Below are 14562 nucleotides of genomic sequence, written 5' to 3'. Positions count from 1 at the left end.
TGACACATCATCAACCTTATTGTTAGATTAACAAAAACTAAACAACATAATATTATGCCTAAAAGGAATATTGAAGCCACAAACAAGACGCTCAAACAAGACTAATAAAAATCCATGAAATGTACCTACAGTTCAAGAGTTATCAGGAAAGTCAGTGATGTCCCCCATCTCTACCACCTCTTGTCCTCCCCTGTTGTAACTCACACGGAACTTCATACGCACCTTCACCTGTGGGGGGCAAAGCAGTGATAATCAAGAGTGAAGAGGGGGAGGGAATACATTAGGAAATATAGGTAGAGATCACCAAAAACATAATTAACAATTTTCTAGGAACGGCGCATACATGTAACTTTGCACAAGCAAGATTGACAAACTAGTATTCTTTATAATTATAATTATATGTACTAGCTGCTTGCCAAAATCATCTGTATACATGTGCACTGTTATAACTGATACACATAGCATGGATGTGGCACTATAGTACAAGCAGTCTATAACTAACTGCACATACCTTGCTGGGGTTGGCAAGGAGCATGATCTGAGAGATAGTACTCGGGGGTTGGATAGGGTTGAATGCATTCAGACTAGTGCCTGAGGGAGGCTGTAGCTTCACACGCATTACCTGCATAGACACAGGAGAGAGAGACATTTTTATAAAAGACAAGTCCATAACAGAGGAGGTACGACATCTGCGAGTTTTGAGCCCCACATTCCTTATTATATCCTGGTCAAAGTTCAATAGCACACAAACGAAGTGATACACATGGCAACTTCAGGCCTAGGCATCCCTCCTGAATATCCTGAAGCTGAAATGATGGTTGATTAAGCTAATCTAGATCAAACAGTGCACAAATCAGACTCTTGGCAGCTAAAAATAGCCTAGTGTTTGTTTGGCAGGTAACACGCAATTGAACTTTGACCTCGAGACAATAAGGAATGTGAGTATCAACCACTTTCTGCGACTCAAGGATTTCGTACCTCCTCTGAGTCCATATGACAAGTATTTTATCTCTACAGATTTTGTTCTGCATATTGACGTATATACTTTAATGATCTTTGCCAAACCATCATTTTTGTGTGCGGCCAAATAAGTTGAGTGAAGAGGGAGATAAAGTGTACCTACAGTACTAAAGCTGCACGATGACTCTACCTTAGGCACTGCAGCTTGGAACTGGAAGTTGGAAAGGGGAAACGGGCTTGTGCTCAGCACAGATATGATAATCACTGAAACACCTGGCGAGGGAGAGTTCTGGAACAGAAATGAAACAAGATGAGAGAAACTCTGTTACTGTACATGCACGTACAATTGTGCACAGGGAGTGTAGACATTCTAGTTTAATTGGAAACTCAGACTTACTTTGGCGAAATGGAAGGAAACATTCATGTTGTCTTTGTTCAGAATTTGCAGTGGGGGCAGGGTTCCTACATTTAAATGAAATGGAGACTGTTTCACTTGTACAGGTGTACTTCCTTTAGAATTATACAAGGCTTGTTTTTAGTTTTATAGTATCTAGGATAATATCAGCTCAGGCAATAATTGTACAATGTAGAAAACGTGTATGTACGTAGCCTACCTAAACTGAGGGTACTGTACCTACATGCACATGTACATGTACTTGTAGCAAATGTAGCCTTGACAAATACATAATATGTGTAAGAGCGAAAAGTGGTAGGATACATGCAAATACGATTTACATCAGTCATGTACACATTTTTGACCACACCCACTCACCAGTCTGAATAGTCTCCATAGGCACAAAAGTGTTATCCAGCACAGCCAGTGGGTCCACAGGTGTAGACAATAGACCGAGGCCAGCAAACGGGTCGGAGGTTGATTGAGGAGGCGTGGCCTGCACCGGCTGTGTAGGTGCCCTCAGCTGTGGGGGGGTCGGTTGTGTGGGCGGTATCCTCTGTTGTGGGGGCGTAGCTTGTGAGGTAAACGTTGGTGGGAAGGATGTGAGGCCTGGCGGAAACCCGCCAGGAGGAGGGTTCAATAGAGGGACAATGGGTGTGGTTTGAGATGCCGGGGCAAAAGTGGGTGGAGCAAAGGACCCTAAAAGTGAAGGCTGCGATGAAGAGTAAGAATTACCTGGAGGAAAAACACATTTTAGGCAAATAGTACATGATGGGTATGGAAGTACTACATGCACGCATATTGTATACATGTACACTATCTTAATCACCTGGTCCTGTGAGATTAGGCATGGGAGCGGGGTTGGGCCGCGATGGTGGGTTGCTAGGCAATGCCTGAGATGTTCCAATGGGAGGAAGGTCTGAAAAAAGTACAAGAATAATTATATTTCTTTATAAGAACATGTATACAGTACTGGTATTTGAACGGGAACTTACACATACCATTAGAGGCTCAAACTGCACGCACACATAATTATAATGCCTCAAAGTATGTATTAACCGTAGGAGTATTATTGGCTAGAGTACCTAAAAGTCCAAAGTCGTCAATAAGTGAGCTCAAGTTGGCGTCCTGGGTCGCTCCCCCTATGACAGGAGTGGGGGGTGGTCCAAAGTCTAATCCCGCCAGATCAATCAGTACATCACCACCCGAATCTCCAGCTCCTGATGTTGAATTAACTCCTCCGCTGGCCGTTGAATTCACCCCTTCAGTGCTCGGGGCCGGGGCACTTGTGGCACCTGACGCCGTCTCAGTCATACCATTTGTAGCAGCCTGATCAGATGATTCAAAGATTCGTTTGTAAGTGTCTGTTACTCTGAGCAGGCCCTCATTGGCAGCTAATATGTCGGCCATTCCTTCCTCGTTGTTCTTGAGGTCGCTGGCCATACGCATCAGGTTAGGCCGCATTTTGTCTAGAGAACGGTACAACTCCTGCAGGTGGGTAACAGACACAGTGAACGCAACTTACGTACATTAAAGTATCGACCTGGACAGTGCATATACACACAAGTCATTCTTATACGAGTACAAACTTACATGTATTAACTCATACCAACAAATTGGGCATAAACTTGACTAACAGTAAAACATAATTACATGTATCTACATCATGTACAATATGTATGTACATAATTATAATCAGGCAGAATAGGCAAACTCCCTCCAAGCTATTTTAAGCGAGACAGAAGTTAATTTTGATCATCATTCATACATACATGTACATACAGCCAAGTTGCCCCCGAGGCATGTTTCTTCATGCACCCTGCACCCACCTTAATGAGAGACTTCTCGTGCTCCCCTGACTGAGAGGAGTAGTGCGCCAATAGCTCAGTGAGTAGTTTGATGTTGTTCTGGATCAGCTCCAACTCCTCCAGTCTCTTCTGTAGCCTCTGCATCCTCTTGTCGTCTCTTCGTACCATATCACGAATCAGACGGTTAGCCGCTCGTAGATCATCAGGGTTCCGGCTGGCGAGCAGTTTCTGGAGCATCTGTGGGGGTGGGGGTGGTGAGGGGAGAAGTACACACACAGACTAACAGATTGTAAGGTAAGTGGCTGTGAATTGCAAGCTGCATACATGTATGCACTGTGTTGGTGACACAAGTTAGATGATGCTAGGAATAATGGAGTCCTAATACGCATACCGGTAATCCTATACACATACCACTGTACAGTTACTTTCTTTTAAAACCATAGTGATACTATTAGTACAGTGAGCAAACTCTCTGTCACCTGAGCTTGTTTAGGGTCCTCCCTGAGTGAGATCTTGGGTTTGGCCTGGGCCTGCTCCAGGGTGGGGTCCAGGCCAACAGACTCGTCGAATACCAAACCTGCACACAGAGGCATTGTACATGTACAGTGTCACAGTTTACTCTACACATGCTTACTAGTGTATGTGGTTCAACAAAACATCTAGCATCTAGTCAAAAATGCAATACACACTTATAATTATAATATGTACAGGTAATACAATGTAGAGCACTTGATACAGGAGGCTGTACAGTATTATTATTTTAGCCAGTACATTACACCATACATCAACAACTCTGCACTCTGGTATCCACAAACACAATGGTATAGTGCAGATCAATCATGATGACATACATGTAGAGCACTATGCAGTTACCTTCTCTCTTAAGCATTTCGTATGCTTCGTGAATCTTTGGCTCGTTGGGGAGCCCCAGTTTCCAGCTGAAGATGAGGCCCTTTATCTTGTCCTTGATCATAGGTGCTGTCACATCACCAAGGTACTGCATTACAGGAAATAAAAGTAACTTGGGAAGCCCTTCACAGATCTCAGACATAAACAATCAAACAACTCCTTAAAAGCTTAGAATTAAGGGAAATTTCCTTTTTGGATTCAAACACCCAGGACCGTAAGCTATGGATATTGAAAAGTGAAACACCAGATTACAAAATACAAATTAGTTCAAAACTATATTTATATCAAGCACAGTCGTAACATATACATATACATGTATGACACTAAACAGAGTCATAGGTAATTTTTTTTAAAGAAGGTTCCTACATGTATGTAATGCACACTACACTATCATTGTGTGATCTACACGTACATGTACGAATGAAGGGCTTTACCTTAGGGGAGATCATTCGTATGAGCTCGTTGAGGAACCGGAACTTGCCCATCTCCTGATGAAACCTCTGGCCACAGTTCTTGACACAAGCCTCCAGCAGCTGCATGTACAGGTGAGAGGGATACAATTTATGGAGGAATTAAGGAGGCCTCTTGGTAGTAACGTGTAGTATGGTACTGTACATTGTACTGCACATTGTATATATATACACACAGACGCAGTAACAGAATCCGTGTGGTGGCACACGACAACAAGCAGATACTCCTGATGATGGATGGTGTCCCTGGATTCATATTTGGACCTGATTGCTAACAAATTGCCAGGGTATAAGTTGCTTGAAGTGAACACTTGATAGTGCGGTGTAAGCAATAAAATAATGTGCCAAAATTATGAGTTTTGTTTAGTCTAGCATATACGAAAGTGCATGCTGGTATACTGTACACATCATGCACGATAATGAAAGAAGACCATAGGTGTACACATGCACATCACCACCCTCCACACACCCACACCAGTGCTCTTATTAACATCCTGTCACCGGACAATTTCCGGACAAAAGTTGCAATTGTGTAACCTCAGATGCACATGCCCAGTAAAATTGTCCTGCCACGTGGTGAAATGTACGTATTAAAGCTAAGACTGAGTACTATAGTGCCAGTCATGATACATGCATGTAGCGCTCTATACTACTGACAGTACTAGCTCATCTATAAAGAAGAGCAGTTTCTACAAAGACTGTTGATAAGTAGATCGTAGAAAACAACAAAACTTAACTTGGCTAGAGCATGAAGTAGAAGGCAGCTAAGATATGCAAGGTGCGTGTATACTCTTTGAAGACAAGTAGATTAAACTTAATGTTTATTATGGTTTGTCCTTACGACCTTTCATTTTTGTCCTCTCAAACACTACATTGTCAGGACATTTTGTCATAATGCTACGAAAAGTTAATAAGAGCACTGCCACACCCACACCCACACCCACACCCACACACACACACACACACACCACTCACGGTCAGAGTGAGAAGAGCCACCTTCTCATTGGTGTCTCTCATCTTGGGTACAATCAGCTGTAGCGCCACCTGGGGGCTGTAGGGGATCAGCCGTACATGGCATAATTACGCATAGTGATACACACCATTGCCTAGTATACTGTATGAACTATACTGACACAATTGTGATACGTTTGTATGATAATAACACAATGATTGATATAGCAAGGATGTGCCCACACTGGTCGGTACTGGTCGGTACTAAACACAATGATTGATATAGCAAGGATGTGCCCACACTGGTTGGTACTAACCACTTCTAGACAAAAATAAGGCTTAGTTTATCACATGCTAGGTTAAGAAGGCAATTTTGTGGATTGAGGATGAAAATAGCTACCACTTAGACAATGTTGGGCACATCCCTGGTATAGTGAGCTACCACTTAGACAATGCTGGGCACATCCCTGGTATAGTGTACAGTGCAAGCCACGTTCAGGGTACTCTTGGTGATATATACAGTAAGTACCATAGTCACCAACCAACAGCGTTGTCGAACAGCTGACACTACTTACGGAGGCTTTCTATTTACAGCTGGCAAAACACTCTCAGATGTATGCTTGTACAGGCTCACTTGTACGCACACCATACATGTAGTTGCGCATAGTTACCATCTAAAGAGACAACACAACACAGCAACATATAGGGCCACAACCCCTCACTAATTTAGGACCAGACCAGCAGAAACAAACATTATACACACTGGAAGTACAGTGCACCTTAATAAGCAATTATATTATTCAAGAGCGTCGATATCGCACATACCCCTGAAGTTCTATGTTGACCTTGTCACAGAAGGACATGATGAACTCCCAGTCCTCATACTTGTTCCGAGGGTTGGTCGCTTTGTCTGCAGGGGATGGGGGGCCAATACTAGTCATTGCTAGGCTCTTTTGACAGATTTATGTAAGGGCTTACCTATTAGAGACTGCAGAGAGTCGTCCATTGTTAGGATAGATGCCTGTGTGTCCTGTAGAAAGCTCAGATATAAATGAAGACTTTTATCTGTAGAGGATGTCACGTGACAGAGTGCGTTCTAAATAGAATGTGTAGGGGAACTCGTGTTTTTGGCTAAATATAAAGACGGCCAAGCCTAGCCGGCCTATAGGAAGGAGGTCATATGCATAACTGATAAAAAATGAATCATCCAAGGTAAGCACAGGCAGTTAATAGCCCGAGGAGGGCATTGCATGTAAGGAGGTTATTGTGTAAAAATTAAGATGACCTTTGACCTCAGGCCTGGAGGTGGAAACCCCTCCTACAATCTGGGGGTACACAATTCTAATCCTACCACAAGAGGTAAGTTTATTTGGCGTAAACAGCAACGAATTATTTACAATTTTTTGTCCGCAGATGCATCTCCGAATAGGGGCACCGCTGGATTTGCCACACCCCAAGTCCCTCTCTACCCTACGCAACCCACACCTGCTCAACTCCCCCTACCCCCTCCTATCGCCCCCCAGCGAGTGGGTCTCCTACCACATCCGGTTGGGTTTCTACCGCCCCCGACAGGCCTCCTTATGCAAGGTGCTTTCATTGTGGTTTGGTTTGGGGTTCAGTTGGTACCTATAGTGTCGGCAGGGTTCTGCCCACAGTGACACTAATCTGGCCCAGCCACTACTCAGGATTTTTAACTACCAATTTGACTAGTACTAGTCTTACAAAGTGTGGAATATTGTCAGAAATAGCCACCACTAATTATTTTCAAGGAGTCAGTCTACTTTTTGGGTCGCTACGTGTATCTTTATACTGAAATCATAAGTACATTTATAACTCTTGTTTGCTCATGCAGGTGGTCTCCCTCCTCCTCCTGCTCCGCCACAGTTCCTCCAGGGTCCGCCCCCTCCCCTCCCACAGCCCGGGGAACTAGGCGGCATCACCTCTCTCACAGGCATCACAGCCACTGTCTCCAGTCTCGGTTTCCCGGCATCTTGCAATTTTGTGCTGGGACTGCTACAGAGGTGTGTGTTTGTGTGTGTATGGAAATTTCTCCCCTTTATCATTTATACATGTAATACACCCGATTCCTCTATGCACACACGCAGTTATTTCAACACCAGTCTAGCCAGCACTGACACTCCCTCTCAGCTGACCAGAGACAACCTTCAAACACTTATCGACCTTTTTGTTGTGTTCGAGCCAAGAGCTACAAGTATCTTCCCTGGGGGTGCTCCTGTCCTCCCGCCTTTTAACGAGGTCCAGTTGTTGCTGTCTATACACGGACAGTTAGAGAACCAGCAGAGCATGGAATTGTCCTACTGTATATTTGACGCCATCTTTGGCAGCCTCAAGATCAGCACTGTAAGTAAAAAATATCTTCGAGTTTTTTCATTTTTTAGCTCAGCAACTTTACTGTACATGTCGTGTACTCAATAATAATATTATTGTCACAACATACATTGTAATTATGTGATGTATTCATGAGTGTTGTTTGATACCCAACCCTCCTCTGCAGGACACACCCACAAATGGCAAGTTTGACCTCCTTAAGAGGCTGGTGTCCTTTGCCACGAGTGCAGAGTGCCCCAACCTCCTCAACTGCACTGCTATCTGGATGAGGGTACGTACAGAGCCTCTAGTCTCACTTTACTGTTTGTTTTAAGGGTTAGTACCCACTTGAACCTAAGCCGTTTTCCAGTTGGGTAGGTGATGTGCTGTTACAATGTAATGCAAGGGGTTATACCTGTATACTTTCTGTAGTTGTGGCATGTGAATTACTTGTAGAAACACCTACATGTACATGCGGTATTAGACTCCTTACTTCTTTAAGGTTTACTTACTGGTTACATGTACATGTAGGTCCTATATGTACAAATATTGCATGCACTTTTTCCACTATAGTTTCATCCCACTGAGGCTGCTGCTCTTGTGAAAGCTCTCTACCATGATTTCTGCGTACTCCTCCCAGATGCACATGGTCCATTACTGCAACTTCCCACCACCTCTCCGCACTTTGCCCAGCAGCTGGCCCTCTCATTCACATCCTTGCATTCCTTCTACAGTGGTACGTGCATGTATTATTGCTTTATAGTAAATTCTACTTGCTACATAATATTATCATACATGTAGGATGTTTATAGCACTACATGTATTGTACTAGATTGCACCAAATGGCAAGAAATGCTGGGTAGTAAATTAAGTAGCAATGATTGTGGATGTGTCCCCTCATGTTATGCTCACTGTCGATCACATTCATGTACTATTGCGTGTGGTTGTGACTCTGAGTTTTGGAAGAGGGGCAGAGAAACTTTCTGGTAGCTTTTCACCTGCTTGTGGCTTCCTCCCTGCAAACAGGCTGTAAACTACTGGAACATTTACAGTACACTATAGCCATTATGATATCACTAGATGTATATGGATGCATGATTACAATTCTTCTTTCTATATAATTATGCAGTCACTAAAACAACCATGGATTCGTCACAGCCTAATCCACCAATCAGAATTCTTCAAATTGTTTACCATTGGCTATCAACGTATCCAAACTTACTCTCTCCGCCTCCTCTTCTCAACAAGGAGATTTCCGAACTTCCACTAGTACATTCCAATTCCATCAATTTTGATTCCGAATTCCCAAAGCCTGTACTACAATGTTTGCTACCTGGACTAATGCAGTGGTGTGTTTTGGCACCCCTTTGTCCAAACTATCCGACTATCGCTAAGAAGACCGAATCTAAATCCAATTACAGCAAAGACTCAAGAGATAAACCTATGGATACCTCAAGTTCAAAGTCATTGGACGATAAAGACATGCAAATGATATTGACGTCATTACATGCTGATCTACTTTCAAGTATTCTCTCACTCTCAAAGCCGGTAACTTGCCAGATGTCAGGAAAGGAAATGGCCGTGCTGATTGCTAACCTGCTTGGGTATTACAGTCACAGGAAGCAACGTGGTGAGGAAGAGATGGCAGAGAAGATGGAAGAGTGTGTGGAGAGGCTGGCACAGCTGCTGCAGATATCTCTATCCTCTGGGCTGCTCAACCTGAGACCAGGTGAGTGTTTGTGTGTTGATTAGGGAGGTTAGCACTTATTGTAATTACTGTACCTTATGGTTTTTGATGTAAGCCTCTTTCCGTTACTACATTGTAGCTCTGTAATCATTCATGAAACATACATAAACGTACCCAAATTTATGTTTGTATAATATGCTTGCCTGAGCAGGAAAATAATGCCCCTACGGTATACATGCAGTGTAACTGTACATCCATCTCTAGAATTATTTTATGGATATGATTTGTGCAGATTACTTGTGTCTACAAATGAAGTGTTATCTTAATAATTATGTATATTGCATTTTTCACTTGTGTACTATAGTGTACACTGTATATTCCTGTGTAGCGAGTATATTTTGAGGGTATAAACTTTTGCGTTTTTCGCTGATTAAGCATGTATCGCAAACATTTTTTCACCCACGAATTTTAATATCACGTGCATGCATGCGCGAAAAGGTGTTAGTGCACGAAAATTAAATCTGCAAAAGTTTTTACAGCACCCTCGAAATTACCCGCTATACATACAGTACACACAATGGCACACATAACAGTGTAGTAATCTGGTGTGTTTCATATGTGCAGATGACGTTTCCGGGTTAGCTTCTACTCTCCCCAAGAATAGACTGTTACAGCTTGTCATTGCACGTGCTCAACAGCAGATTTAGTCAAACGTTGTCTTGTCTTGCTTTGTTTACGCTTGTTGTTTGTGCTTATGACTATAAAATCATCATTATATCTCAAAAAGTTAGTACACATTATTATAAACGAACCAAAGCCTAGCTGGCATAACTGCATGTGTGTGAATGTTATATATACTATTTGTATGCACAATAATTATGTCATGTGATTGTGTTCTAGCTAGAAAGATGCACAGTTACTACATGTAACAACAACAGTTATTTAGATGTGTCTCCGCTAGGTCCTACAATACCTTTATCGAATGGCTCTTCTTCATTTGGCTCCGTATTGCTCTCTCCGTTCTTCCAATTGTCATCACAAACTCTTGAAAGCTGTCTGTCATCATGGCGATCTCCATTGAGCTCTCTGTCTTGTACATCTACATGTAGTTCTCTCTCCCACTGACAATCGTCATCGAGCCTTCTCTCTCCATTGAAATCATTGTCCACCTCTCGATCCTGAGGGTCTTCTTGGGGCAGCCTTACGTATTGTATCCTGCCTCTGTTCCAATATCCGACAGCTGATCTCCAACATCGAGTCCCCTGGATTCTTCCCGCACAGCGAGCGAGCAGACCGGTCTTTTTCAGACGTTTGTACACATGGTAGGAAAGAATGAACAGGAACGTCACAAAGGCTATGCCTAGTGAAATGGAGGTGGCAATCTCTTGAATAATATTTGCACTGTTCTTAAAAGAAGAATTTTTGGTTAGAGAATAAAATGTTACACAAGACAGTAGAGTGAGGTTGAAGTAGAACGAAGAGTTGAGAGCAGAAAGCCACTTATTTTTGTAGACTCCACCGAAGCACCCCATTAAGCTTGTTATCAGGAAACAAATGAGTACTACTTCAATTCCATAATGTTTATATGTGTTTGTGTAGGAAAAAAGAGCAAACGAAATACTGTTAATCATTCTACATAGGAGTAAAAGTCCAGTCCAGAATCGATAGCGATGCTTGATCACATGAGGGCTAGTGTAAGCGTCAAAAAATGGCTTTAGTTTGGCCACCCATTTCAGTCCCCTCACATGAGAATATCTTTGCAATGGTTGAATAAAGAGGAGCATTAAAGTGTACAGAACAGTAGCTATTCCAAACAAAACTCCAATCACCACCAGAGCTAGGTGCTTCCCTTGCCAACACGGTACATTACCATCGGGGAGCCAGTAATACTTGAGGATTTTAGAAGAATTAGTATGAATTTCAATTGGTGGACAGGAAAACACAGCTACTTCAGCTTGAAGAATTTTTGTGTAAGAAATAAGAACAAGTGTAGCTAGAACTTTTACAGGGTTGTCTCCAACAAGCTCCGTAATCCGGCTAGACTTTGATGTTGCAAAAATTATAAGTCCAAGAATGCACCAAATGAAAACAGGAATAAAAAAGTTTAATATTGCCTGCCAAAATGCATCAAACCCATCGTAAAAGCAAGTTGTTACACCAATATCTAAATTCATCCATGCAAAAAATTCCGCAAGATATGTGTATCGTTTTGATACTCTCAAAAACAATTTTATGTTGATGTTGAACAAACTAGAGTAGAATAGAAATCCACTAACAGTGCCATCAGTGATGGTCACATTACAGCACAGCATAAAGAGTAGTACTAGAGCTGTAATAGCCAGTGTAGCTAGCGCTAGGAGAGGAAAGTACGATCGACTGATGTTGTCACAGCGAAGGCAACTGCTAGAGGCAATAGCTAAACTATGTTGCTTTAAGCACGCTCCACACAAAATGCCCTCCCTTTCATGACACTGAGAGTTTTGATCAAAATAGGTTTCATTAACATTGATAACTGTTTTGTTGTTGCAGTACCACAGTGGACAATAGTTGAAATGTATGAACCCACTAACGGTTTCAGAGTCGGAATGATCAGCAGCGTTGTAGTATCCTACCCATGTATTTTCAGTCTTTTTTATAGTTTGGTTATTAGCTCTGTATTCGAAATGAATGTCTTCATAGTGACAGGCAGAGTTGTGTATGTACGTTCCCAGAGGACAAGACCTATAGTGAATGTTGATCGATCGTAGGCTGCTTCTTGTTGTGTAACCTAAGTCAGAGGAGACAGTGATGCTAAGTTTGTCAAATCTAGTCGGTTGTGCTGATTTTACTAAAAATGTCGTAGAAGTACAGACATCCTTTATTGTACGACTGTACATCTTGTCACTTGAGTGGCTGGTATTTGCTTTGATTGTTGCTGGAACAGGGTTTTTGAATTGCCCAACGCCTACTAAACTAACTGTAAAAGGTTCACCAGGGTATATTGTTATATTGATAGTTCTGTAGTCTTTGTTACAGTTAGGTAGGTTGTTTTCACAGAAGCATATATGCTTTGGGTAAGAAGTGATGTAGGAAAGATCAGAATCATTTCTTTGCCATGAAATTTCGTTAAAAATCTTGTTGTATACTAGTTTATTGTCCTTGCCAAATGTTGTATAGCATTTGTCCATAAACCCTCCAAATATCTGACTTCCAGCGTATCCAGCAGTGTTGTTGATCATTACCACGTGAATAGTGTCCAATATTGAGATCCTTTGATGTTTAGTTAACGACTTGTTACTGTTGTGCACTTGATAAAAACACAGTGGTTCAGATTGTAAGCACTGATCTTCTGCGTATATGCCTCCTCCAGATAAAATGGCTCTGTTATTTTCAAACGTCACTGTGGTATTTGGGGCAAACAAAATGTACGAGGACTGACAGAGAACTAGGCCCCCACCGTCAAGGCCTGTATTATTTGTTATGTTCACAATACCACTGAACACAATATTTGATCCGAAAGCTGAAATTGCTGTTTTGCCGTTGTTTACAAAGCTAGAGTCACTGATAAATGTTTGTCTTCTCTGTTTACTAATGAACACAGTGGCTCCTCCGGAAATTATATCGAAACTATTTTCCTTCTGCGTTAATAGTTTGTTTCCCAGAAAGTGATTTCGAGTAATGCTCACTATATTGAAGGGAACAGATGTTGCTTCCACTCCGTTGATCAAATAGCAATAGATGTTGATAGCTAGGCCACTGTCTGCCTTGGAAGCATTTAAAATATTGTCTACAAAGTAACAGCTGTCTATTTCAACAGTTCCCTTGGGACAATAGTTGTACATGCTTGCTGTTTCGAACAGTATGTACAGAGCACCTCCTTTAAATCTACCTTTGTTACCATTAAAGCTAACATTTTTAAAACTAACAAAGTTTTCACATGGAACTGTTATGTTGTCAGGTTCTTGGGGAGGCTGCTTGAATCTAACGTATGCTCCTCCACCCTTAACCGCTGTTCCATTGTCAATGTTACTGTTCTCCACAATGACCGTATTGCTCGTATATTGTATGGTGTTTCCGAGCAGAATGAAAAGGTTTCCTCCTTTGCTGGAAAAGCTGTATGCTTCGTTGTACTTTAGTTGCACCTCTGACATGTTAATAATAACATTTGTGCAGGAAAGGAGCAAAGATATGCCAGTTGCTTTGGTTTGAAGTGCGATATGTGGGTCATGTTTGTCGTTACTATAATATGCACTTCCATATAAGAACTTAGATCTCACAATTCCAACATAAACCTGCTCGTTTGTGTCAATAACAGGACAATCTGCATACTTCAGTACAAGATTACCCCCTATGAATTTTTCGCCACCCGTGTTGCTCACCAGTAGGCAGTCCTCCATTATTGAGTATCCATACAGTCCCTCAGCAGCTATCCCGTATCCATTACTGTCTCGAATGGTTATCGATTGCATTGTTAGAGCAGCCACATCTTTAAGAGCAACTGCCGCTTGAAAGGAGAGTGGGCTTTCTAAATTGTTGTAAACACTATCTGGTATTATTTGACCACATGCGGAAATTTGCAGATTTTTGATAGTGAGAAAGTTTATATTCTTAAAAATAAATCCTGCTGCTTTATAACACTGAATTTCTGCAGTTTCTGTTTCATTTTTGCTATCGCTCATACTAATGAGTTCAATATTCATGAGAGAGTCAATACGAAAGTTTTTACTGAGAGTGTGCAATCCTGGCATAAAAATAAACTGTGTATTGTTCAAATGACTTACATGTACATTTGCATATTGGTCCAGTGTCTTGCATTGTTTCCTTGGGCATGTTGTGTTCGATCCATTGTCTGGTCTGACGTACAAAATACTGCCATTACAATCGTGAGCAAGCAGTACTATAGCTAACGCAGTTGCGCTGAGGATGAAAATTGCTGTCGAAATCATAATATATTTCTGCTAAAGTATTGCCTAGTCTTACGGTTTCTTATAGTTATACTCCTTAAAATTAATAGTATTCAATTAAGACATGAAGAGGTGATGTTGTATACGTAACATTTCGCTGTTTACATTGAAA

General features: G+C 41.8%; 3 protein-coding genes across 3 annotated transcripts; 1 reads left to right on the top strand and 2 right to left on the bottom strand.

Annotated features, from left to right (window-relative positions):
- Positions 1–6612, bottom strand: LOC135351360 (ADP-ribosylation factor-binding protein GGA1-like). The gene is made up of 14 exons (XM_064550349.1): positions 6471–6612; positions 6318–6402; positions 5517–5592; positions 4506–4604; positions 4036–4159; positions 3642–3739; positions 3184–3399; positions 2440–2842; positions 2184–2273; positions 1733–2089; positions 1358–1422; positions 1151–1249; positions 512–622; positions 1–228 (listed from the first exon to the last, which is right to left on the bottom strand). The coding sequence occupies exons 1-14, from the start codon at positions 6496–6498 to the stop codon at positions 133–135; spliced, it is 1947 nt and encodes a 648-aa protein (XP_064406419.1). The 5' UTR covers positions 6499–6612; the 3' UTR covers positions 1–132.
- LOC135351361 (integrator complex subunit 15-like) lies at positions 6579–10294 on the top strand. The gene is made up of 9 exons (XM_064550350.1): positions 6579–6704; positions 6790–6851; positions 6906–7079; positions 7345–7513; positions 7598–7853; positions 8008–8112; positions 8394–8556; positions 8950–9549; positions 10132–10294. The coding sequence occupies exons 1-9, from the start codon at positions 6691–6693 to the stop codon at positions 10212–10214; spliced, it is 1626 nt and encodes a 541-aa protein (XP_064406420.1). The 5' UTR covers positions 6579–6690; the 3' UTR covers positions 10215–10294.
- Positions 10288–14461, bottom strand: LOC135351359 (uncharacterized). Its single transcript, XM_064550347.1, has one exon. It carries the CDS (start codon positions 14430–14432, stop codon positions 10446–10448), a length of 3987 nt encoding a protein of 1328 aa, XP_064406417.1. The 5' UTR covers positions 14433–14461; the 3' UTR covers positions 10288–10445.
- Positions 14462–14562: the final 101 nt, after the last annotated feature.

Source organism: Halichondria panicea, chromosome 17 (assembly GCF_963675165.1).
Source record: "Halichondria panicea chromosome 17, odHalPani1.1, whole genome shotgun sequence".
NCBI lineage: Eukaryota > Metazoa > Porifera > Demospongiae > Suberitida > Halichondriidae > Halichondria > Halichondria panicea.
Note: the sequence above shows the minus strand (reverse complement) of the source record. Positions and strands in the feature narration are given on the sequence as shown.